At 43.7% G+C, this 27,230-nt stretch overlaps 1 protein-coding gene across 1 annotated transcript; it reads left to right on the top strand.

Annotated features, from left to right (window-relative positions):
• Positions 1–26,014, top strand: LOC126424702 (protein Flattop homolog). Its single transcript, XM_050087427.1, has 4 exons — positions 1–51; positions 4,583–4,799; positions 13,988–14,169; positions 25,946–26,014. Exons 1-4 carry the CDS (start codon positions 1–3, stop codon positions 26,012–26,014), a joined length of 519 nt encoding a protein of 172 aa, XP_049943384.1.
• Positions 26,015–27,230: the final 1,216 nt, after the last annotated feature.

Below are 27,230 nucleotides of genomic sequence, written 5' to 3'. Positions count from 1 at the left end.
ATGGAAGGCACCAAACCAACTGACCAGGCGAACTTCAGAGAGTGGGGCTTCGTGAGTGAAGATGAATTTTGTGAGTGGTGACTTGCAGGACTCTCAAAACCTCCTGGTCTGCAGAAACCTGCCTGGTCCTTGCACCACAGAAGATTTATATGGAATAAGGGATAGGCCACCATGACAGTGGAATTCTAGAATTTATGGCCCATCTAACAGAAAATCTGCAGTGCCCTGCACAATTTTACTGTTTTTATTATTTTCTTTATCTGATTCCTGAACATGTAAAATAAAGTGAATAAATGAAATAAATAAATTCTGACGTTAAGTTTATCACTAATCTCATTTTTGCTACTACTAATTCTTTTCTTTTCCTTGATTCACTTTTAACCCAAATTCTGTCCTCTTTAGACTGTTCAGTTTATTCAATAGATCCTGTAACTATTTCATTTTCCCTGAGAAAAGCAACAATAAAATTCCCATTGCATCCTTAATATTGCCACCCTAGTTCTTCCATTTCACAGAAGGTTCTTTTGACTTTTCCATACTCTGGATCTTTCCTACCGACAAAGTCTTTTTTTCGATTTCGTTGCATTTCCCCTGTAGTCATTTCGCTTAGACTTCCCTCAACTCTGTAATTATTGCATTCCTAAATGACTTATATTGCTGTACTCGGATCTTTCCCTGAACAATTTTGTACTTCTTTCTTTCTTCACTTACTTTTAGTCTTTCTTCTGTTACCCAAAGTTTTCTCCCGGTTACCTTCCGTAAACCCATTTTTATCTGTCAAACTGGTGTGATTGCCAATTTTAGAAATGTTCATTCCTCTTCCACTGAACTGCCTAGTGTGCTGTTCATTATCACAGTATCTACATCTTTAGAGAACTTCAAATGCGTCTCATTATTCCTCTGTACTTCTGTATCCCATTTCTTTCTGCACCGATTCTTCAGGCAAGTCTCTTAAACCTCAGTCCACTCTCCATCGTTTCTAAATTGTGATGTGAGACTTATCTCCTGAGTACGCCTTACAATACAAGATTTAATTTAGGAATTTTGTCTTACATGACGTCACCCAGTTGGCATCTACTCATGCGTCTGGGATTCTCCAAGTTTACCACCTTCTCTTGTGATTTTTGAACAGCGTATTCGCTCTTACGTTCTGAAATTTACTGCAGAACTCTGTTAACCTTCTCCTCGCTTATTCTTGCTAACGAGGCCACTTTCTTCCGCAACTTATTTGCTTCTTTTAGTACTGCATTCCAAACCCCGATGGTTATTATATTTTCTCGATTTAAATAGGGACATGAGTAAGTTCAATACAGGGCTGTGATTCTTGGACTCATTTTATTGGAGGTTTAACATTGTGCGTGGTGTCTGTCTGTTCTACAGGGTTATTACAAATGATTGAAGCGATTTCACAGCTCTACAATAACTTTATTATTTGAGATATTTTCACAATGCTTTGCACACACATTCAAAAACTCAAAAAGTTTTTTTAGGCATTCACAAATGTTCGATATGTGCCCCTTTAGTGATTCGGCAGACATCAAGCCGATAATCAAGTTCCTCCCACACTCGGCGCAGCATGTCCCCATCAATGAGTTCGAAAGCATCGTTGATGCGAGCTCGCAGTTCTGGCACGTATCTTGGTAGAGGAGGTTTAAACACTGAATCTTTCACATAACCCCACAGAAAGAAATCGCATGGGGTTAAGTCGGGAGAGCGTGGAGGCCATGACATGAATTGCTGATCATGATCTCCACCACGACCGATCCATCGGTTTTCCAATCTCCTGTTTAAGAAATGCCTAACATCATGATGGAAGTGCGGTGGAGCACCATCCTGTTGAAAGATAAAGTCGGCGCTGTCGGTCTCCAGTTGTGGCATGAGCCAATTTTTTAGCATGTCCAGATACACGTGTCCTGTAACGTTTTTTTCGCAGAACAAAAGGGGCCGTAAACTTTAAACCGTGAGTTTGCACAAAACACATTAACTTTTGGTGAATTGCGAATTTGCTGCACGAATGCGTGAGGATTCTCTACCGCCCAGATTCGCACATTGTTTCTGTTCACTTCACCATTAAGAAAAAATGTTGCTTCATCACTGAAAACAAGTTTCGCACTGAACGCATCCTCTTCCATGAACTGTTGCAACCGCGCCGAAAATTCAAAGCGTTTGACTTTGTCATTGGGTGTCAGGGCTTGTAGCAATTGTAAACGGTAAGGCTTCTGCTTTAGCCTTTTCCGTGAGATTTTCCAAACCGTCGGCTGTGGTACGTTTAGCTCCCTGCTTGCTTTATTCGTCGACTTCCGCGGGCTACGCGTGAAACTTGCCCGCACGCGTTCAACCGTTTCTTCGCTCACTGCAGGCCGACCCGTCGATTTCCCCTTACAGAGGCATCCAGAAGCTTTAAACTGCGCATACCATCGGTGAATGGAGTTAACAGTTGCTGGATCTTTGTTGAACTTCGTCCTGAAGTATCGTGTCACTGTTATGACTGACTGATGTGAGTGCATTTCAAGCACGACATACGCTTTCTCGGCTCCTGTCGCCATTTTATCTCACTGCGCTCTCGAGCGCTCTGGCGGCCGAAGCCTGAAGTGCGGCTTCGGCCGAACAAAACTTTATGAGTTTTTCTACGTATCTGTAGTGTGTCGTGACCATATGTCAATGAATGGAGGTACAGTGAATTTATGAAATCGCTTCAATCATTTGTAATAGCCCTGTATATTGTGTCTCCCTACCACTTTCGCGCAACGACGCTCTGAGCGTGTTTTTTAGGGAATTGACTAGTTTGAACCTGGGACCTGTTGCTGGTAAGGAGACGCCAGACCACACATGACATGTAGAGTTCAGAAGAGTTCAGTGAGACTAGCGATGATATAACCAAATACTTAATGATTTCAGCGTCAGCTCCACTGCACTCCCTGTAAAAGAATCTTAATACTAATTAAATTTAGTGGAAGAGGTTCAAGGCTTTCTTATTTTTAGTTAGCTGGTAAAATAACGTCGAAAAAGCAGTTAAGTTTACCTTTGGAAATTTTATTCTACTCACAAAACATCGTTTATAAATTGCACTATTGATAAAAGGAAATATTTTAATACAGGATGGTAAAAACCAACTGCGTTCGACAAAAATGTGAACAAATGTTCCCTGAATGGATTTCCAAGTTCTACAATGGATGGAAGGATGAGCAATGCCATATCACATCTATAATCTAGGTTTAAATTGAGTTTCATAAAAGAGAAAACTATTAAAATGGTCTACAGTGACCCTCAATTATCTTTAATTACTTATCTAACTTGTCGTAAATTACAGTGGCTGATGTGGCTTCTCAATAACTATATAACAGAAAAATAATCGCGTTTCAGATTTTTACTTCAAGTGACAAATGTGAACACCATGAGCTTTAATTGACGATCGACACTAGTATTACGTAAAAAGGGGATGTAACAGATGAGACTTCTGCAGTTCTGAGTGAAGCTTTATGCGCTGTTATGCGGCATCGCGTGCGTTCATTACCTTGTCGGTGTTCGTCAGGGGGCGGCGGTCAGCACAGCTCCGCTCACCTCGCCGTCTCGGAAGAAACTCTCTCCTCACTTCTCCTTACTACAATTTACCGACGTTGGTTTAAAAAAACTATCTGGCAATGTTTTCATCTGACCAATCAGGATGTCAATGTTAACCTTAAGCTCCGCCTACAAAAATTCTGTCTATCCAATGAGAAACATTATACTTTTCGTGGTGGGGCAATGTTTTTTTTTAAAGTTTGCAACGTAACAGAGACGTGAAAAAGTCTCACGCTAAATCTTGCAGCTGGTGTGGTCCTTTTAGCGTTATCGTAAGATCTATACTGTTCTTCTGGAGGGCTCTAGCTTTTAACATGGGCTGGGGGGTGGTCCTAACATAACAGAGACGCGAAAAATTCTCACACTAAAACTTGCAGCTGGGGTGGTCCTAGTGGTTAGCTGGCGACGTGGGTGTCCAGTCCGTCCCTTATAGTAGGGCCTTCTAGCTTAACATGGTTCTGCTCTCGGCTTCTGTTCTCATTTCTCCCGTCGGAACTGCGTCTGTCTCACGGTGGGAAGGTATGACATGCATTTAGACATTCTTGTGTTAGTCTGTGGTATTCCATTTGCTCACTCGTTACTCGTATCACTTTGGCTAATTTAATGTCACGATTTATTCGGAGCTATGTGACATACTACTGGATTTGCTTATCATGTCAGGGTTTTCATGGAAGGTGTTGGATTTGCCTGACACCTTACAGAGGAAACTGGTGTTTTAGGCGCAAAAGTCCTCCTCAACCGTTGGCTCTCATCTCACAGGCAAGCAACAGCTTTTGTTTGTGCCAGCTCGTTGGTGAAGCCCATCTGTGGAGTGTTACACCAGTCTGTATACAAAGAGCGACTCTGGCTCTCCATGTTCGTGCTTCAATGGTACTTTCACCTTCTGAACAAGCATTCACATCATTTTTGAGATGAGCTACAGCACTTGGAATTAATACTTGTTGTCTCTTCAGGTGTGTGTTTTGTTCCGTGGTAAGACGTGTTATGTTAGAGGATGACTACTGTTTCTCCACTGTTGCAGTTCGAGGGTGCGTACAACCCGCGCCGCCTCCGCAACTGGGAGGTCCCCGAGCGGTGGCCTTCAAAGCGAGCCGCCTTCGGCAGAGCTCACCATCAGCCGCGGCCCATAGCCAACGACAGGGGACACCTGCTGCCGGGGGTCCCCAGGGGACCACGAGGGCCCTGGGGCTGCTACCGAGGCACCTGGGAACTGCCGAGGCGCATCACCAGGAAGCAAGGTCAGTGTCAGTACTGTGGGGCCGCCCTGGTGGGTCACCATCAGCCACATCCAGTGTCCAACAACAGAGAACCTACTGTTTGGAGTGCTCAGAGGTCTGCGACCTGTTGAGGTGCAGCTCCAGCTCAAAGCCAATAATACATGGGTAGCTAGATGTTACAACATCAGCAGTGTCCAATAGCTAACGGAACAAGGGTCAACTGTTTTTGGGGTTGGTCTAATATGGGTTGCAGGTGCTCCGAGTCTGTTACTGTGGTAACCACAGGCAAACACGGAACTTTAAAGCTGTGAATAGCGTAATTATCTTAGTAACTGATTTAGTAATTAGCATAGTAATTATAGATTAGCATAGATCTTCTTTGTTAGAGGTAATCAAAGGATTGGAGACTGAGGATCAATGGCTTGATAACTAATTCGAAGGCTTTCATCCTCAGTTCCCCAAGGTGGAGGGACTATAAACTACTTCCTCTTCTGTCTTGTTTCCTCTTGTTCATTCTAAACTATATTTTTGTATTTCTTTTTCAAAATTTAAATTTCATGTAAATTTTTGTTGAACGGTTTGGGAAAGCTGCCATAAAGAAAAGAAAGACAAATAGCAAACAAAGATAACCAAGTAAAAGGAAAGAAATAAGAGAGACAGAAACAGAACACTATTAACTATGCCTCCATGTGGCGGGACACGGGCAAGACGTGTGACATTGGAAGCGGGCCCTGGTGTGGAGGTTCAGCCACATGAGCGCCCATATACCGATCGCAGCGGCCAAGTGGTCAATAAAGGCCCACCTTAAGTAATCAGGTGGTGGGTCGTAAAATCAGGGCGGCAAATGAAAAAAAAATGTACCTGGGACCTCACATCTCCACAAAACAAGCTATCTTTGTAGCCAGATGCAGTAACATCAACAATGCCTATGAGGAACAGACCAGGGAAATACAGGGCTATTACGAATTATTGTAGCGGTTTCATAAATTCACTGTAGCTCCATTCATTGACATATGGTTACGACACACTACAGATACGTAGAAAAAGTCAAAGTTTTGTTCGGCCGAAGCCGCACTTCAGGCTTCTGCCGCCAGAGCGCTGGAGAGCGCAGTGAGACAAAATGGCGACAGGAGCCGAGAAAGCGTATGTCGTGCTTGAAATGCACTCACATCAGTCAGTCATAACAGTGCAACGGTACTTCAGGACGAAGTTCAACAAAGATCCAGCAACTGCTAACTCCATTCGGCGATGGTATGCGCAGTTTAAAGCTGCTGGATGCCTCTGTAAGGGGAAATCCACGGGTCGGCCTGCAGTGAGCGAAGAAACGGTTGAACGCGTGCGGGCAAGTTTCACGCGTAGCCCGCGGAAGTCGACGAATAAAGCAAGCAGGGAGCTAAACGTACCACAGCCGACGGTTTGGAAAATCTTACGGAAAAGGCTAAAGCAGAAGCCTTACCGTTTACAATTGCTACAAGCCCTGACACCCAATGACAAAGTCAAACGCTTTGAATTTTCGGCGCGGTTGCAACAGCTCATGGAAGAGGATGCGTTCAGTGCGAAACTTGTTTTCAGTGATGAAACAACATTTTTTCTTAATGGTGAAGTGAACAGACACAATGTGCGCATCTGGGCGGTAGAGAATCCTCACGCATTCGTGCAGCAAATTCGCAATTTCTTTCTGTGGGGTTATGTGAAAGATTCAGTGTTTAAACCTCCTCTACCATGAAACGTGCCAGAGCTGCGAGCTCGCATTAACGATGCTTTCGAACTCATTGATGGGGACATGCTGCGCTGAGTGTGGGAGCAACTTGATTATCGGCTTGATGTCTGCCGAATCACTAAAGGGGCACATATAGAACATTTGTGAATGCCTAAAAAAAACTGAGTTTTTGTATGTGTGTGCAAAGCATTGTGAAAATATCTCAAATAATAAAGTTATTGTAGAGCTGTGAAATCGCTTCAATCATTTGTAATAACCCTGTATTCAGGGAGATGTTTCCAGGAGCCTATGGGGTCCTAGGGCTGCTAGTGTGGCACGTATCACATTTTATGGAAGAGGCGCCAATACGCAACATCAGCCACATCCAACAGCCAAAGACTGGTTGAATGTGCTGCTGAGGGACGCTAAGAGAACATGAGAGTCTTAGGGCCGTTCTGAAGGCACCTGAATCTGCCCTGGCCCCTTTACAGGACACTACATCAATAGTGTGACGGAAGCAAAGGTGGCGCAACATCAGCTACCTCCAAAGGTCATCAATAGAGACCGGATTACATGCATTTGCATATTTGGCTCCTTTTCACCGGTTGTTGCATATTTTAACTATGAACGAGTGGCGATGCATATTTTCGCTCTATGTTTACAATATTTTAAAAATTTAGACGGGAGGTCTCTAGCTCGATCTAGTTTTGATGTTTCACAGATTGACCGCGACTTAGAACAGCGTGCAGTCGCCAATCGAGAGACCACTGCCTAGCAGAATCATTACAGCAGAGGAACAGGCAGACAGAGTCAATGGTCCTGCGGCCGCGCCCCGGTTAATCCCCTCCGCTGTCACACAGTACGCGTCGGTGACAATGAAATTAAACTACTGAAGCTTTTAGGTACACGTCCTTTGTTTCACATTAGCTTTCTATTTAGTTGTACACAGTTGAACGTGTTTACGACTTGTAGTGTGTAACGTGTTGTGGGCCATGCTGCCCGAAAAAAGAAACGTCTTTTCGTGGATAGCCGACCATCCTGGAACATTTACACATGACATAATTGTTTTATATTGTCAAGCTTGCGAAAAAAAAACGTTTCGCGCAAAGAAAGTTCCAATTAGACCAGCATTTGCTTTTTACAATGAACATTTCGAAGCCATTTAGCCGGCCGGAGTGGCTGTGCGGTTCTAGGCGCTACAGTCTGGAACCGAGCGACCGCTGCGGTCGCAGGTTCGAATCCTGCCTTGTGCATGGATGTGTGGGATGTCCTTAGGTTGGTTAGGTTTAAGTAGTTCTAAGTTCTAGGCGACTGATGACCTCAGAAGTTAAGTCGCATAGTGCTCAGAGCCATTTTTTTTTGAAGCCATTTAAGGGGTAGTAAATGGCTCTAAGCACTATGGGACTTAATATCTGAGGCTATCAGTCCCCTAGACTTAGAACTACGTAAATCTAAATAACCTAAGAACATCGCACACATCCATGCCCGAGGCAGGATTCGAACCTCCGACCGTAGCAGCCGCGTGGTTCCGGATTGAAGCCCCTACAACCGCTCATCCACAGCGGCCGGCTAGGGGTAGTAAACCACTTCGATAGTGCAAAGGATTTGGCAGTTAGCCAGTGCAGAGAAGCTTTTGATGAATCTGGCGTTAAAAGTGACATTGCTGTGACTAGCACTCATTTTTCCCATATACCTGCAAGCATTAAAAAGCTTTAAACTCAAGGTTTGGCGTTGAATGAATCTATTCAGTTAATGAATAAAATTATTCTAGTGAACTCCTCATTGCCGGAGGTATTACCAAGAAAACTTAAAGGAAAGTTTGAAAACCTTTCAAACAATAATCCAGGCTTCGAAACCTTGTGCCAAATTGATAGTTTTGTTAATTGGGACGGGTGAACTTCTACCAGCAACAATAAGTGCCACCACAGCACCCAAATTCAAATACTGCCGATACCTCAGTTGATGTAGAACGGTCGTTTTCTGCTTATAAAAATGTTTTGAGTGATCGAAGACAATATTACTACAGAACATTTGGAACAGTACTCGGTGGTTTACATTTACAATAGTAGAAAAATGTAAAATAAACTGTAAGTGATGCTTTGGTCCAAAAGTCTTAATTAAAAGTTAACGCTATTCAAAAAAAAATTTATGATTGTATGTCGCTTTTTAAACAAAATATTACGGAGTTTTTGAACGCGCCCCTCTGCGTGCGTTATATCTCGAAGTTGGTCCTGCCCATATAAATTGTTTTGCTGTGATTCACTCGCATCGCATCTGCTTGTTACTGACAACAATAGCAAAGAAGGTACAATTCTCTAAACATGGTATGCGTCCCCATTTTGTAAATTTTTAGAAAATAATTCCAGTAAGGCCGTCTTCCTAACCTCTACCAGTATGACTCAGAAAATATCAGCGTTCTTAGTGCACCGATTTTTCGCGTGGTCAGCGCTCTTCCTCGCAATTGATATGTAGCGGTTCGAGTTTGAGATATAATGCACGCAGTATCTACAATGTTTTTTGTTATTTGATCTTGCATATTTCGACACTTTTCATGCATTTTTAAGCATTTTTCATGCATATTTTCAAGCATATTTCAAAGTTTTTGTGATGCATATAATCCGATCTGTAGTCATCAATAATAAAGTTTTGCTGCCAGGAATTAGCAGAGACCCTCTGGAGCAGATTAAAACTTTGTTCCGGACCGAGACTCGAACTCGGGACCTTTGCCCTTCGCGGGCAAGTGCTCTACCAACTGAGCTACGCTCCGCTGCAGAGTGAAAATCTCATAGTGGAGTTCTTGTTTGACACCTTGAGACCGGTTCTGGTGACTAGAGGGAATCTAGAGATATTGTTGAATCACTTGCAATGTTTTATGTCATATTTGTAGAAAGTAGGCTGAGAAAAGACTGGGGCACATGATTCTAAGGTGGCTATCACAGTACTTTGAACCTATCACGAACACATCTCAATGGAGCGAAATGAGTGTAGCTCAGTTGTAGATAAGGTCAAAGAAGGCTGCCACGCTTGGATGGGACGAGCATGGGCGAGGGAACCAAATGAATTCTTTCAGTAGCACCATCCCAGCAGTCACCTCTGAGATTTAGGGTAATCAGTCAAAATCCGAATTAGGATGGGGAGACCATCGTATTTGAACATCGCTCCTTATGAATGTGAGTCTAGTGTCAGGGCAGCCTGCCTGACGCATTTAGGGTGGTGGGTCACTAGTGTGCACCACCTAAGGTAACTGAGCTCCAGGTTAGAGCTGTGGCACTTTCGTGCTTACAACAGAGAAAGAGATTGTCGAACGTGTCCGGTGCCGATGCTCTGGTGTTGTTCTAACTGGGACATAGTCACAAGCTAAATATCTAGTAGGATTTGAATACTAGTTGGCACTTCTGTTCATCATTACTCCTCAGCTTGTGCTGCCTTGCCTACATTTCTTTAGTGTTATGTGCGTGTACCAGGAGTAACCGGAATTGTAATGATCACCTTGCCAAAGTTATATGCAGGGTGATCCATTGATAGTGACCGGGCCAAATATCTCACGAAATTAGGGTCAAACGAAAAAATTACAAACAAGGAAACTCGTCTAGCTTGAAGGGGGAAACCAGATGGCGCTATGGTTGGCCCGCTAGATGGCGCTGCCATAGGTCAAACGGATATCAACAGCGTTTTTTTTAATAGGAACCCCCATTTTTTATTACATATTCGTGTAGTAAGTAAAGAAATATGAATGTTTTAGTTGGACCACTTTTTCGCTTTGTGATAGATGGCGCTGTAATAGTCACAAACGTATAAGTACGTGGTGTCACGTAACATTCCGCCAGTGCGGACGGTATTTGCTTCGTGATACATCACCCGTGTTAAAATGGACCGTTTACCAAATGTATGGCTATTGTGATCAAAACGCCCAACGAGAGTGTGCTATGTATGCTGCTCGGTATCCTGGACGACATCATCCAAGTGTCCGGATCGTTCGCCGGATAGTTACGTTATTTAAGAAAACGGGAAGCGTTCAGCCACATGTGAAACGTCAACCACGACCTGAAACAAATGGCGATACCCAAGTAGGTGTTTTAGCTGTTGTCGCGGCTAATCCGCACATCAGTAGCAGACAAATTGCGCTAGAATCGGGAATCTAAAAAACGTCGGTGTTGAGAATGCTACATCAACATCGATTGCACCCGTACCATATTTCTATGCACCAGCAATTGCATGGCGGCGACTTTGAACGTCGCGAACAGTTCTGCCACTGGGCACAAGAGAAATTACGGGTCGATGACAGATTTTTTCCACACGTTCTATTTAGCGACGAAGCGTCATTCACCAACAGCGGTAACGTAAACCGGCATAATATACACTACTGGGCAACGGAAAATCCACGATGGCTGCGACAAGTGGAACATCACCGACCTTGGCGGGTAATGTATGGTGCAGCATTAAGGGAAGAAGGATAATTGGCCCCCATTTTATTGATGGCAATCTACATGGTGCAATGTATGCTGATTTCCTACATAATGTTCTGCAGATGTTACTACAAGATGTTACTGCTGCATGCCGCGCGGGATTAGTCGTGCGGTCTAAGGCGCTGCAGTCATGGACTGTGCGGCTGGTCCCGGCGGAGGTTCGAGTCCTCCCTCGGGCATCGGTGTGTGTGTTTGTCCTTAGGATCATTAAGGTTAAGTAGTGTGTAAGCTTAGGGACTGATGACCTTAGCAGTTAAGTCCCATAAGATTTCACACACATTTGAACATATGAACTACTGCATGACAGAATGGCGATGTACTTCCAACATGATGGATGTCCGGCACATAGCTCGCGTGCGGTTGAAGCGGCATTGAATAGCATATTTTATGACAGGTGGATTGGTCGTCGAAGCACCATACCATGGCCCGCGCGTTCACCGGATCCGTCGTCCCCGGGTTTCTTTCTGTGGGGAAAGTTGAAGGATATTTGCTATCGTGATCCACCGACAACGCCTGACAACGTGCGTCAGCGCATTGTCAATGCACGTGCAAACATTACGGAAGGCGAACTACTCGCTGCTGAGAGAAATGTCGTTACACGCATTTAGGTTGACGGACATCATTTTGACCATTTATTGCATTAATGTGGTATTTACAGGTAATCACGCTGTAACAGCATGCGTTCTCAGACGTGATAAGTTTACAAAGGTTCATGTATCACATTGGAACAACCGAAATAAAATGTTCAAACATACCTACATTTAGTATTTTAATTTAAAAAACCTATCTTTTACCAACTGTTCGTGCAAAATTGTTAGCCATATGTTTGTGACTATTACAGCGCCATCTATCACCAAGCGAAAAAAGTGGTCCAACTAAAACATTCATATTTCTTTACTTACTACACGAATATGTAATTAAAAATAGGCGGTCCTATTTTTAAAAAAACGCGGTCGATATCCGTTTGACCTATGGTAGCGCCATCTAGCGGGTCAACCATAGCGCCATCTGGTTTCCCCCTTCAAGCTAGACCAGTTTCGTTCTTTGTGGTTGTTTCGTTTGACGCTTATTTCGTGAGATATTTGGCCCGCTCACGATCAATGGACCATCCTGTATACCCTAAGGGGGAAAAAAGCGACGCAACGCAAAGTTGTTATACAAGTTGGTCACAAACTAATATTCATACTGGTATCGACGGTAAATGCTGAATTGTAAAATCTGGCGGCCGGTAGATGAATGTGTGACGTTGTGGCGCAGTTTCCCACTATGTTGGCACGAATGGATGAACCAAGACCGGAATGCAGCGTCAAGGGGGAAGCAGCCGACGTAGAGAGACGACAGAACTTGAGGCATTCAGAGCGACGGATTCATCATCACCACCGATTCGACGCGCAACTGGTGCTGTAGTAAGCACGAGAACCATTAATAGCCGCTCGCAGGGAGGGGGCAGAGTTCGCGGCGACCCTTGCGCCTACTACCATTGACCTCTGTACACAAACAAGCCCCTTTGTAGTGGTGTCTGGCACATTCGATCTGGAACCTCATTGACTGGAGTAGGCTTGCTTTCAGTATGAGTCCTGATTCGAACTGAGCGCCGAGGACCAGGGAAGACTTCTCCCAAGGCACTATATTTCTTTATTTCTTTCTTGGGGACTTTGTCCCGCTCCAATGCGGGCTCGGCTTTTATTAGTACGGATTTGGGAGTGTTAATGTTAAGGGGTGGCCGGATGCCCTTCCTGCTGCCACCCCAACCCCCCCCTCCCCTCCCCCGGGACGGAAGTAGTGTACCCCAGCTGTCTGCGTCTAGTGTAAGTCTGGAAATAGTGCGAACGTTTCAGAATGTCTGTGAGTCGTGTAACTGAGGCGGAACGCGGGGACCAGCACGGTATTCACCTAGCGGGATGTGGAAAACCGCCTAAAAACCACATCCAGGCTGGCCAGCCTACCGGCCCTCGTCGTTAATCCGCCGGGCGTATTCGATCCGTGGCCGGCGCGCCTACCCGAGTCCAGGAAGCAGCGCATTAGCACTCTCGGCTACCCTGGCGGGTAGGGTTGGAAAACACTGGACCACAGAAATGTGTGGCTTACGAGGAACTACTTGACCATTGTAGGCCATTCTTTTTAGTTCCCTATGTACAGTCATTGTAGTAGCTGGAATGCTGGGAGCACTTTGGAACTCATAAATACTTCCTCCCACTAAAGGAACCCTGGCGGGTTCCGAAGATGCTGTATCTGCATCTACATATATATTCCGCTAGCCACCAAGCGATGTGTGGTGGAGGGCACAACTCACGCCAATGTGATATCACCGCCCCCCCCCCCCCCCCCGCCCCGCCCCACCCCGCCACTGTTCCACTCGCGGATCCCGCGAGGGAAAAACTACTGTCTGAATGCCTCAGTACGAGCTCTAATTTCCCTTATCTTTGAATGGTGATCATTCCGCGATTTGGAAGTTGATGGTAATAATATATGCTCTACGTGCTCGGTGAAGATCGGATTTCGGAATTTAGTGAGCAGCCCCTTCTGTTTAGCGCGCCGTCTATCTGTAAGTGTGTCCCACTTCAAACTTTCTATGAGATTTGTAACAGTCTCGCGATGGCTAAATGTACCAGTCACGAATCTTGCCGCTCTTCTTTGGACCTTCTGAATCTCTTGAATGAGACCCAACTGGTAAGGGTCCCATACAGACGAAGAATACTGAAAGACTGGACGAATTAACGCATTGTAAGCAATTTCCTTTGTTGAAGGACTGCATCGTTTCAGGATTCTACCAATAAACCGCTATCTAGAGTTCGCCTTGCCCGTTACTTGTGTAATCTGATTATTCCGTTTGAGATCATTTCGAATAGTCACATCCAGATACTTGACGGATGTTACCGCTTCTAAAGACTGTGCATTTATTTTGTACTCTTACATTAATGGGGATTTTCGGCTTGTTATAGGTAGTAGGTTACTCGTAATAATATTGAGAGATAACTGCCAGTCATTACACCACGCCTTTATTTTCTGCAAATCCTCACTGCGGCCCCACCCTCCGGTTGCAGCTGAGGAGCTGTCGGTGGTGAACCCGCCGGTCCGCCCGCCACCCGTGGAGCCCAGCTCGTGGCAGAAGCGGTCCGCCTCCAGCGTGCCGGTGCCGGAGAGGTCGCAGGCCGCGCAGGAGGCCATAGACCGGGCGGCGGAGGCGGCGCCACAGCCTCAGGAGGACCAGCAACAGGCGGGGCCGGTGAGTGCCAACAGCGAGCAGAACTGCGGCTCCGTATTCACCTCTTCAGTAACTCTCCACCACTGCACCTGTTCATCCCCAACAGCCCATTTTTTGTAGGTCCTCCATAACTCCACTGACCCATCTGGTTCCACATCTGCATTTACATCTACATTTATACTCCGCAAGCCACCCAACGGTGTGTGGCGGAGGGCACTTTACGTGCCACTGTCATTACCTCCCTTTCCTGTTCCACTCGCTTATAGTTCGCGGGAAGAACGACTGCCGGAAAGCCTCCGTGCGCGCTCGAATCTCTCTAATTTTAGATTCGTGATCTCCTTGGGAGGTATAAGTAAGAGGAAGCAATATATTCGATACCTCATCCAGAAACGCACCCTCTCGAAACCTGGGCAGCAAGCTACACCACCATGCAGAGGGCCTCTCTCTTGCAGAGTCTGCCACTTGAGTTTGTTAAACATCTCCGTAACGCTATCACGGTTACCAAATAACCCTGTGACGAAACGTGCCGCTCTTCTTTGGATCTTCTCTATCTCCTCCGTCAACCCGATCTGGTACGGATCCCACACTGATGAGCAATACTCAAGTATAGGTCGAACGAGTGTTTTGTAAGCCAGTTCCTTTGTTGATGGACTACCTTGCCACTGAATCTCAACCTGGCACCCGCCTTACCAACAATTAACTTTATATGATCATTCCACTCAAATCGTTCCGTACGCATACTCCCAGATATTTTACAGAAGTAACTGCTACCAGTGTTTGTTTCGCTACCATATAATCATACAATAAAGGATCCTTCTTTCTATGTATTCGCAATACATTACATTTGTCTATGTTAAGGGTCAGTTGCCACTCCCTGCACCAAGTGTCTATCCGCTGCAGATCTTCCTGCATTTCGCTACAATTTTCTAATGCTGCAACTTCTCTGTATATTACAGCATCATCCGCGAAAAGCCACATGGAACTTCCGCAGATGTAGAGGTAATTTCGGGAGTACCGCAGGGAAGCGTGATAGGACCTTTATTGTTTACAATATACATAAATGACTTAGTTGACAACATCGGTAGCTCCGTGAGGCTATTTGCAGATGACACGGTTGTCTACAAGAAAGTAGCAACATCAGAAGACTCGTACGTACTCCAGGAGGACCTGCAGAGGATTAATGCATGGTGCGACAGCTGGCAGCTTTCCCTAAACGTAGATAAATGTAATATAATGCGCATACATAGGGGCAGAAATCCATTCCAGTACGATTATGCCATAGGTGGTAAATCATTGGAAGCGGTAACGACCGTAAAATACTTAGGAGTTACTATTCGGAGCGATCTGAAGTGGAATGATCACATAAAACAAATAGTGGGAAAAGCAGGCGCCAGGTTGAGATTCATAGGAAGAATTCTAAGAAAATGTGACTCATCGACGAAAGAAGTAGCTTACAAAACGCTTGTTCGTCCGATTCTTGAGTATTGCTCATCAGTATGGGACCCTTACCAGGTTGGATTAATAGAAGAGATAGACATGATCCAGCGAAAAGCAGCGCGATTCGTCATGGGGACATTTAGTCAGCGCGAGAGCGTTACGGAGATGCTGAACAAGCTCCAGTGGCGGACACTTCAAGAAAGGCGTTACGCAATACGGAGAGGTTTATTATCGAAATTACGAGAGAGCACATTCCGGGAAGAGATGGGCAACATATTACTACCGCCCACATATATCTCGCGTAATGATCACAACGAAAAGATCCGAGAAATTAGAGCAAATACGGAGACTTACAAGCAGTCGTTCTTCCCACGCACAATTCGTGAATGGAACAGGGAAGGGGGGATCAGATAGTGGTACAATAAGTACCCTCCGCCACACACCGTAAGGTGGCTCGCGGAGTATAGATGTAGATGTAGATGTAGATGTAGACACTATCTACTAGGTCATTTATATACTGTGAAAAGTAATGGTCCCATAACACTCCCCTGTGGCACGCCAGAGGTTACTTTAACGTCTGTAGACGTCTCTCCATTGATAACAACATGCTGTGTTCTGTTTGCTAAAAACTCTTCAACCAGCCACACAGCTGGTCTGATATTCCGTAGGCTCTTATTTTGTTTATCAGGCGACAGTGCGGAACTGTCCCAGTAGAAGCTGCACTCTATGGCCCTCTGAATTTCTAACTAATATCCTTTTAGTTATTTCCGTATCACTCGCTCATACCACATGCCCTGACCATCTCAATCTGGCTGATTTCATTGTTCTTCTGAGACAGGAGCGGCCAAGAATTCGACTCGAAAGCTGTGCCCTGCCATGAGTGCCATAGCACTGTACGGCAGCTTGTTTTGAGCAGTAGTGCTACTAACAAGACGATTCTTGCATATGATGTTATTTATATATATTTGACGAAGCTAGTGCTGATTTTGCATTTAACATTTGACGATGCCACTATGGCTGCAATACATTACGACTTTGTTTTTAATGATAATGTTGCCAATAACAATGTTATTGATCACAGTGCAAGTAAAGCAAGGTTACTAATACGGGCGTTCCCAAATTCCTTCATAAAAGAAGGCGAAGTAATTTTTCCAGAATTCGAATCAAGAACAACTGTCAACATAAGTAATTGAGCAGTAGACGTCCTCGGTTAGCGAAGCTGCTTGAAACACTTAATGAAGTCAGGGCTTCCCATACTTAGAAATCATATACAACCACTCGCTCGTGCAATCGTCCTTACCCGAAGACTGGAAAGTTGCATAAGTCACACGAATATCCAAGAAAGAAAGTAGGAGTAATACGCTGAATTACAGATCCATATCACTAATGTCGATTTTCATTAGGATTTTCGAACATATACTGTGTATGAACATCATGAATTAGTAGAAGAAAACGATTTTTTGACAAATAGCCAACGCGTATTCAGAAAATATCTTTCTGTGACACGCAACTAGATCTTTATTCAAGTAATGAGTGTTATCCACGGGGGACGTCAAATTGATTCCATGTTTTTAGATTTCCAGAAGGCATTTGACAACGTTGCGTAAAACAGAAGCAATATCTGGCGTTTCCACAAGGGTGTATTATAGACCCTCTGCTGTTCCTGGCCTGCATAAACGATTTAGGAAACAATCTGAACAGACGTTTTAGATTGTTTGCAGATGATGCTGTGATTTACCGTCTTGCAAAATCATCAAATGAACAAAACGAATTCCAAAATAATGTAGACAAGATACCTGTGTTGTGCAAGTAGTGGCAACTGACTGTAAATAGTGGGAAGTGTGAAGTCATCCGCATTATGAATCCGCTGAAATACAGACGCACGATAAATCACACAATTCTGAAGGCTGTGCATTCGAGTAAATACGTAGGGATTACAATCACGAATAACTCAAACTGGAACGATAACTTAGATACCGTTGTGTGGAAAGCAAACCGAAGTCTGCGATTTAGTGGCAGAACACTTAGAAAACGTAACAGGTCTACTGAAGAGATGCTTACACTAAGCTTGCCCGCCCTCTTCTGAAATATTGCTGTGCGGTGTGGGATCCGTTTCAGATATGATTGACATTAAAAGAATTCAAAGAAGGGGAACTCGTTTTGCATATCGCCAAATAGGGGAGAGTGTGGCACGGATATGAAACAAACTGGGGCGGCAATCACTAAAACAACAGTGGCAGGACCTTCTCATTATATTTCAACCATCACCTCTTTCCTCATATTGTGAAAATATTTTTTGGCGCCTACCTACTTAGGGAGAAGTTATAATATAATAGGACATCAGAGCTCGCATGGAAAGCTTTAAATGTTCATTGTTCCCGCGCGATTTTCTAGGGTACGGAAGTTGCTTGAAGGTGGTTTGATGAAAACTCTGTCAGGCACTTATTTGTAAACTGCAGAGTAATTATGTAGATGTAGATGACAGCGACAGTAAAGAGAAATTTTAAAACAGTTTTCAACTATCACACTACAGAAGATGCAGTAAATATTCTAGAATTGGAACCAAAAACAGCTGCCAACACGAATAATTTGCAAGTAGATACCTTCTGTGCAGAGAAGCAACTTAAGTTACATAATAAAAGCAAGTATTCCGATAGAGACTGCGTACCATTTAGGTTATGTTCAGAGTAGGCTAATTAACTGCCTTCAGTTTCATCAGGCGCCTTCAAAAGCTCCCTAGGCGAAAGAACCATATTTAAAGACTGCGAAGTTCTACAGATCACATTAACACACGAGAAAAGGTATCCAAGGGGCACTCTAATGAAAACGAGACAGATGGAAGGAAAGGAAGTAAACTGTTTATTATTCCAAGAGTATTCACCATAACTGTCAATACAATTATCCCACTTTCAAATAAGACGGTCAACGCATTTATGGGAAAATGTTTTCGGTTATCTGCGGAACCACGTGATTGAACCTCTCCAAGTGTGCACCTCTTCGTCGAAGGCCACAAATTTATTTATTCAGAGCTCCACATGTTGTCAAGGTTGTTTCAATTACGCTGCAGAAGTTTCACTAGGTTCCCATATTTCTAGAAAGAGATTCGTGGCCGTCGATTTGGTTTGGATGAAGAGATGCAGGCTTGGGGAAGTTTAGTCATCCTGCCACAGGTAAAAAGAAACATTTTTCCATTATGGCTTTGAAAGTCTTTTCTCACAGTGGGATAAGTGTGTTAACAGTTTTACCGATTACTTGTGAAGTAATGAACGGTTTACTTATTTTATTCAATCTGTCTCGTTTTGATTTGACAGCCCATTGCAGAAGTAATCCATTGAATTATAGACCGCATCACCGAGATCGGTTTGTAGTAGCATTTTGAAACACATTCCGTGTTCCATCATTATCAGGTACCTCAAAGAAAACTCACTGTTGACACAAAGTCAACCGGATTCAGGAAATATCGCTGTTTTGAATCGCAACTAGCCATTTATTCACGAGAACTAATGAGTGATACCGACAGTGGATTTCAAATTAGCAGCGTATTTGGAGATTTTCGGAAGGCTTTTCACATCTTTCCTCACAATCGGATTCTAATCATATTTCGTGCCTGTGGACTATCACCTTAGATGTACTACTGAATTCGTGATTACCTGTACATTTCAAAAAGTACACAGTCCGCAGTTATTGGCTGAAAGCCATGAGTTGAAACCGAAGGTATAGCTGAAGGTTTCCCAAGGAAGGGATGTAGGTCCCCTGCTGCTTTTAATCAAGGAGACAATCTGAGCAGCCGTTAATCATATAGCAAAGTCACAAATAGAGGGAAGCGAATTATAAAATGATTTGAACAATGTATCTGTATGGTACGAAAAGTGGCCGTTGACCCTAAACAACAGAATACATTTTGGGTTACACAATAACAGATTTAAAGTTCGTAGATTCTGCTAAATACCTAGAAATGTTGTGGGGAAGGTGAGCCAAAAATAGAGTTTCATTGGCAGATGAGTTAGAGGATGCAATGGGGCTGCTAAAAAAGACTGCCTAGATTAAGCTTGCGTGTCCAATTCTGGGGTATTGCTGCGCCTTATAGGGTCTTTAGCAGATAGGATTGTCCCATCATACTGGAAGTCCAAGGAAAGGCAGTTAATTTTGCATTACCATGAAATAAGGGAGAGAGAGAGAGAGTCATGGATGTGATACGCGAGTTGTGCTGGCAGTCATTAAAACAACGGCGCGTTTCGTTGCGGCAAAATCTTTTCACGAAATATCAATCACCAAGTTTCTCCTCCGAACACGAAATTATTTTGTTGGCTGTCACGTGCATAGGGAGAAAGGATTGTCCTAATAAAATAAGAGAAATCGAAGTATACACGGAAAGAGTCAGTCTCTGTTTTCCCCTCGTGCTGTTCGAGAGTGGAACAGTAAAGAAATACTCAAAGTGGTTCTATGTAACATTGTCAAACAGGCAATGGTGAATCGCGGAGTAAGGATATAGATGTATTCGTAGTTTTGAACTATACTGTAGCAGCAATTAGGACTACTACTATGAGGGGCATTCAAATGAAAACCAGACCTCTGCCACAACGCCACGGGGAGTGGTTGCATTCAAATGTAATCACAACACACCTTTAAGTCATTTATCCCATTGGGAGACGATACGATGAATTCCTGTTTCGTAGAACGCGACAGGCTGCTCATTCGTGCTCCGCCCCGTCCGACTTAAATCAACATCCACGCGTGTCTTTTGTCAAAGATGTGACTCACACAGTGAAAGATCAGGAGAATACGCAAGACACTGCAGTGTTTCCCAACCAAATCGCCAAAGGTAGCCTTTTTGCGATTCACAGTGTGGGGATAGACGTAATCTTTCAACGGGATGCTTTCGCCTGGCAGCGTTCCTTTCGTTTTGACTTCATGACTCGTCGCAGTTTCTCTAAAGTGTCTTCATAGCACTGTGCACTGACTGAGGTTCCACTCCTGAGGAACTCGAAGAGCGCAAGGTCCCTGCAGTCGAAGAAGGAAGGCATCACGACGTAACCCGAATTTGTATCTGAGTGACCACCATCAAACGTTCATTTCTGAGGAAGAGGATGTGGAACAAAAATGGAAAAAATTCAGAAACATCGTCCAGTACGCCTTAGATAAGTTCGTACCGACTAAGGTCCAAAGCGAGGGGAAAGATCCACCGTGGTATAACAATCATGTACGAAAGGTACTACGGAAACAAAGAAAGCTTTATCATAGGTTTAAGAGTAGTCGAATCATAGCTGATAAGGAAAAGCTGAACGAAGCGAAAAAGAGCGTAAAGAGAGCAATGAGAGAAGCATTCAACGAATTCGAACATAAAACATTGGCAAACAATCTAAACAAGAACCCTAAAAAGTTTTGGTCATATGTAAAATCGGTAAGCGGATCTAAATCCCCTATTCAGTCACTCGTTGACCACGATGGCACCGAAACAGAGGACGACCGAAGAAAGGCAGAAATACTGAATTCAGTGTTCCGAAACTGTTTCACTGCGGAAAATCGTAACACGGTCCCTGACTTCAGCCGTCGCACGGACGCCAAAATGGAAAATATTGAAATAAACATATCGGAATTGAAAAACAACTGCTATCACTTATTAGCGGAAAAGGATCCGGACCAGACGAGATACCCTTAAGATTCTACAGTGATTATGCTAAAGAACTTGCCCCCTTTCTATCAGCAATTTATCGTAGATCGCTGGAAGAACGTAAAGTACCTAGCGACTGGAAGAAAGCGCAGGTCGTTCCCATTTTCAAGAAGGGTCATAAATCAGATGCGAATAATTATAGGCCTATTTCGCTTACGTCAATCTGTTGTAGAATAATGGAACATGTTTTGTGTTCTCGTATTATGACGTTCTTAGATAATACAAATCTCCTTCATCATAACCAACATGGATTCCGCAAACAGAGATCATGTGAAACTCAGCTCGCCCTATTTGCCCAAGAAATTCACAGTGCCGTAGACACTGGCGAGCAGATTGATGCCGTATTCCTGGACTTCAGGAAGGCATTTGATACGGTTCCGCACTTACGTTTAGTGAAAAAAATACGAGCTTACGGAATATCGGACCAGGTTTGTGATTGGATTCAGGATTTCCTAGAAGAAAGAACACAACATGTCATTCTTAACGGTTCAAAATCTGCAGATGTAGAGGTAATTTCGGGAGTACCGCAGGGAAGCGTGATAGGACCTTTATTGTTTACAATATACATAAATGACTTAGTTGACAACATCGGTAGCTCCGTGAGACTATTTGCAGATGACACGGTTGTCTACAAGAAAGTAGCAACATCAGAAGACTCGTACGTACTCCAGGAGGATCTGCAGAGGATTAATGCATGGTGCGACAGCTGGCAGCTTTCCCTAAACGTAGATAAATGTAATATAATGCGCATACATAGGGGCAGAAATCCATTCCAGTACGATTATGCCATAGGTGGTAAATCATTGGAAGCGGTAACGACCGTAAAATACTTAGGAGTTACTATCCGGAGCGATCTGAAGTGGAATGATCACATAAAACAAATAGTGGGAAAAGCAGGCGCCAGGTTGAGATTCATAGGAAGAATTCTAAGAAAATGTGACTCATCGACGAAAGAAGTAGCTTACAAAACGCTTGTTCGTCCGATTCTTGAGTATTGCTCATCAGTATGGGACCCTTACCAGGTTGGATTAATAGAAGAGATAGACATGATCCAGCGAAAAGCAGCGCGATTCGTCATGGGGACATTTAGTCAGCGCGAGAGCGTTACGGAGATGCTGAACAAGCTCCAGTGGCGGACACTTCAAGAAAGGCGTTACGCAATACGGAGAGGTTTATTATCGAAATTACGAGAGAGCACATTCCGGGAAGAGATGGGCAACATATTACTACCGCCCACATATATCTCCCGTAATGATCACAACGAAAAGATCCGAGAAATTAGAGCAAATACGGAGACTTACAAGCAGTCGTTCTTCCCACGCACAATTCGTGAATGGAACAGGGAAGGGGGGATCAGATAGTGGTACAATAAGTACCCTCCGCCACACACCGTAAGGTGGCTCGCGGAGTATAGATGTAGATGTAGATGAAGATGTATGAAGAGGTTTCTATTTCTTTGGCGGAGGAGATGTGATATATTTGAGCTGTCGGCTTTGCCGTTTGCGCTCGAACTGTCGGACGGAATCATCCTGTTTCACGGTAACGCCCGCTCCCAACTGCCAATCGCACGAAGGCTACAATTAAGCGATTTGGCCGGGGAACACCGCAACATCCTTCACACAACCCAGATCTGTCACCGTGTCATTTCCACACCTTTGGCGACCTGAAGAAAGACACGCGCGGACGACGAATTCAGTCGGACGAGGAAATGCAGGAGTGAGTGCTGTTGTGATTCCGTAAGCGATCGCTCGTGTTGTCTCCCGGTGGGATGAATGTCTTAACGTGTGCGGGGATTACTTTAGAATGTAAGCACTCCATGGTGCCGTTGTGGCAAGTGTTCGGTTTTCATTTGACTGCCCCTGCATCTACATCTACAATTACTCTGCAATTCACACTTAAGTGCCTGGCAGAGGGTTCATCGAACCATTCTAATACTACTACTCTACCATTCCACAGGGTTGTAGCCTCTCCCCGATGTTATTCAATCTGTATATTGGGCAAGCAATAAAGAAAACAAAAGAAAAATTCGGAGTAGGTATCAAAATCCATGGAGAAGAAATAAAAACTTTAAGGTTCGCCGATGACATTGTAATACTGTCAGAGGCAGCAAAGCACCTGGAAGAGCAGCTGAACGGAATGGACAGTGTCTTGAAAGGAGGCTATAAGATGAACATCAACAAAAGCAAAACGAGGATAATGGAATGCGGTCGAATTAAGGCGGGTGATGCTGAGGGTATTGGATTAGGAAATGAGGCACTTAAAGTAGTAAAGGAGTTTTGCTATTTGGGGAGCAAAATAACTGATGATGGTCGAAGTAGAGGGGATATAAAATGTAGACTGGCAATGGCAAGGAAAGCGTTTCTGAAGAAGAGAAATTTGTTAAAATCCAGCGTAGATTTGTCATGAAGTCGTTTCTGAGAGTATTTGTATGGAGTGCAGCCATGTATTAAAGTGAAACATGGACGATAAGTAGTTCGGACAGGAAGAGAATAGAAGCTTTTGAAATGTGGTGCTACAGAAGAATGCTGAAGATTAGATGGGTAGATCACATAACTAATGAGGAGGTATTGAATAGAATTGGGGAGAAGAGGAGTTTGTGGCACAACTTGACAAGAAGAAGGGACCGTTTGGTAGGACATGTTGTGAGGCATCAAGGGATCACAAATTTAGCATTGGAGGGCAGCGTGGAGGGTAAAAATCGTAGGGGGAGACCAAGGGATCAATACACTAACCAGATTCAGAAGGATGTAGGTTGCAGTAAGTACTGGGAGATGAAGCAGCTTGCACAGGATAGAGTAGCATGGAGAGCTGCATCAAACCAGTCTCAGGACTGAAGACCTCAACAACAACAACAACCATTCCACTCTCGAATGAACACTTCAATCTTTCCGTTGGAGCTCTGATTTCTCTTATTTTATTACGACGATCATTTCACCCTTCGTAGGTGGGTGTCAACAAAATATTTACGCATTCGTAAGAGAAATTTCTTAAGTAGATCAAGCCGCAAAGAAAATCGCCTTTGTTTCAGTGACTGCCACCCCATCTCTCGTATCACATTAGTGACACTCTGACCCCTATTGCGCGATAACACGAAACGGGCTGCCGGGCTGCCCTTCTTTGCACCCTTTCGATGTCCTGCGTCAATCCTACCTGGTAAGGATCCCACACCGCGCAGCAATATTCCAGCAGAGGACGGACAAGTGAAATGTAGGGTGTCTCTTTAGTGGGTTTGTCGCATCTTCTAAGTGTTCTGCCAACACAGCGCAGTCTTTGTTCGCCTTCCCCAAAATATTATCTACGTGATCTTTGCAATTTAAGTTGCTCGTAATTGTAATTCCTAGGTATTTAGTCGAATTGACAGCCCTTATATTTGTGCGAGGAGCAAACTGCCACTTTTCGCACCATACAGAAATTCTCTCTAGATCTTTTTGTAATTGGAATTGATCGTCTGATGATTTTACTTGACGGTAAATTATAGCGTCATCTGCAAACTAACTAAGGGGGCTGCTCAGATTATCACCAATATCATTTATGTAAATCAGGAACAGCAGAGGGCCTATGACACTACCTTGCGGAACGCCAGATATCACTTCTGTTCTACTCGATGATTTACCGTCCATCACTACGAAATGTGACCTCTTTGAGAGTAAATCACGAATCCATTCACACAACTAAGACGATACTCCATAAGCACGCAATTTGATTAATAGTCGCTTGTGAGGAACGGTATCAAAAGCCTTCTGGAAATCTAGGAATATGGAATCGATCTGAGATCCCTTGTCGACAGCGACCATTACTTCATGGGAATAAAGAGCTACCTGCGTTGCACAAGAACGATATTTTCTGAATCCGTGTTCGTTACGCATCAGTAAGTCATTTTCTGCAAGGTGATTTATGAGTCGAGTACAGTATATGCTCCAAAATCCTACTGCAAATTGAGGTCAGTGATATGGGTCTGTAATTCAATGGGTTACTCCTATTTCCCCTCTTGAATATTGGTGTGACCTGTGCTAGTTTCCAGTCTGTAGGAACAGACCTTTCGTCAAGTGAACTGTTGTATATGATTGCTAAGAAAGGCGCTATTGTGTCTCCTTACTCTGAAAAGAAACTGATTGGTATGCCATCCTGACCGGAAGACTTGCGAAACAACTCGAATCACTTAAGAAAGGCAACACCTAAGATGTTTACTTTTATGTCACTCATGCTAACGGCTGTTCTGGTTTCGAATTCTGGAATATTTACTTTGCCTTATTTCGTGAAGGAATTACGGAAAACTAGTTAGTAACTCCGCTTTAGTGGCACCATAATCGGTAACATTTCCATCGCAATCGCGCAGTGACGGTATGGACTGTTTCTTGCCACTGGTGTACTTTACATACGACCAGAATCTCTTTGGGTTTTCTACCAAATTTGGAGACAATATTTCATTGTGGAAACTATTAAAAGCACCCGAATTGACGTCCGCACTAAATTTCGATCTTCCGTGAAACTTAGCGAGTCTTGGGGATTTTGCGTTCATGTGACACACATTATTCACTGGCTTAAAGCTGTTCATATCAGACAACCGTGTCCGCATAGGAAACTGAGTTCCGTGCGTGTCTCTGGAGTTCATTACTGAGGCTGGGCCTCGCAACTTTTTATTTCTGCTTCTTCCTGACGCACAGGGTATCTTCGGTGTTCTGTCAACAGGTCCAGACCTCCCTGAGCGTGAATCCTGGTGGCGTCATCCACATGTCCGACTTCAACGAGCTTTCCTGATCCTGATCCTAATCCTTCTCCTGCAACGGTCATGCTGCCAGCATCGCGACAGCTTGCCTCGACGAGCTGTTGCAGTACTTTCAGCGCACATCACTGGAAGGCGGCGATGAGAAATTTGTCTGCAATGCCTGCATGTTGTCGGCTATCTGCTACTTGGCGGAATATGGCGGCTATGAAGAAAATATTGAGACATTTATATTTGGTTATCGATGTGTGTACTCGATCATAAATTGAAAACACTTCGAAGAAATCATTATGCACTTGTGGCTACAACTTAGTCGAATAAAGGAAGCTCTCAGATCATCAAACTGTCATTAAAAGAACCCAATCACACTATCAAGGTACAAGGTGTGTTAGAAGAGTAACAAGTATTTTGTTACTTCTCATACTGTATTAATTCGTCATTTGTGTGGCCACATTGTCCGTAGTTGCTTTACAATACCAGAAGGCATCTTCGTTCCGTCGTTAAAACTACAACAAAATGCGTGCTTGTTTTCTTTTCTTCGTCAGACGCGTTACGCTTTCTTGAGGTAAAGCATCATCAGTGGTCTGCAATTAAAGATATTTACAATCTGATTTATTTTCAAGATTGAGAAACAGTTTCTTAACAGTATGCCTGTTTTTACTTACGGTGATTTCTGCTTTGTTTCTCGCGTACGTCAGGAAATGCTTTCAGCTATCACGTCTTTGATTTCTTTCTTCATTAGACACTGGTAATTTTAGTGTAATTTTTCGTTGCTCTGGAGAACTATGCATTTCTTATATTTTACACAGCGCACTTTTTCGTACATCACTATTTACTGTTCATTTTTACACTTCTACGTGAGTATTGTTTTGTAGTGTAAAAGAACCGGCATATTGTTAAGAAACTGTTTTCAATCTTAAAAAGAAATCAGATAGTAAATCTCTTTAATTAAAGACCACTGATCATGCTTTACCTCAATAAAGCGAAACGCATCTGGTGGGGAAAAAAAAGAAAAATAAAAACAAACTCATATTCTTGTAGCTGCAGTGACGGAATGAAAATACTCTCGGGAATTTTATTAATTTAATTCGAGCAATTTTATTGTTGTCTGAAAAGCTTCTGTACAGTGACAGCAATATCGGATATTTAGTCTGTTGTCAGCTGTGAGCGATTATTAATTTTGTATGAAAAGCGATTACACAATTTGTATTAAACCTTCCTATAAGAACGGAATAAAGTGTAGCTAAGTTT

Source organism: Schistocerca serialis, chromosome 10 (genome assembly GCF_023864345.2).
Source record: "Schistocerca serialis cubense isolate TAMUIC-IGC-003099 chromosome 10, iqSchSeri2.2, whole genome shotgun sequence".
Lineage (NCBI taxonomy): Eukaryota > Metazoa > Arthropoda > Insecta > Orthoptera > Acrididae > Schistocerca > Schistocerca serialis.
Note: the sequence above shows the minus strand (reverse complement) of the source record. Positions and strands in the feature narration are given on the sequence as shown.

Bases quoted from the DNA above. Each gene is read 5' to 3' on its own strand.
- LOC126424702 (XM_050087427.1), top strand. From the start codon at position 1: ATGGAAGGCACCAAACCAACTGACCAGGCGAACTTCAGAGAGTGGGGC. The intron at 52-4,582 runs GTGAGTGAAGAT...CCACTGTTGCAG, and splicing joins ACTTCAGAGAGTGGGGCTTC to TTCGAGGGTGCGTACAACCC. The intron at 4,800-13,987 runs GTCAGTGTCAGT...CTCCGGTTGCAG, and splicing joins GCGCATCACCAGGAAGCAAG to CTGAGGAGCTGTCGGTGGTG.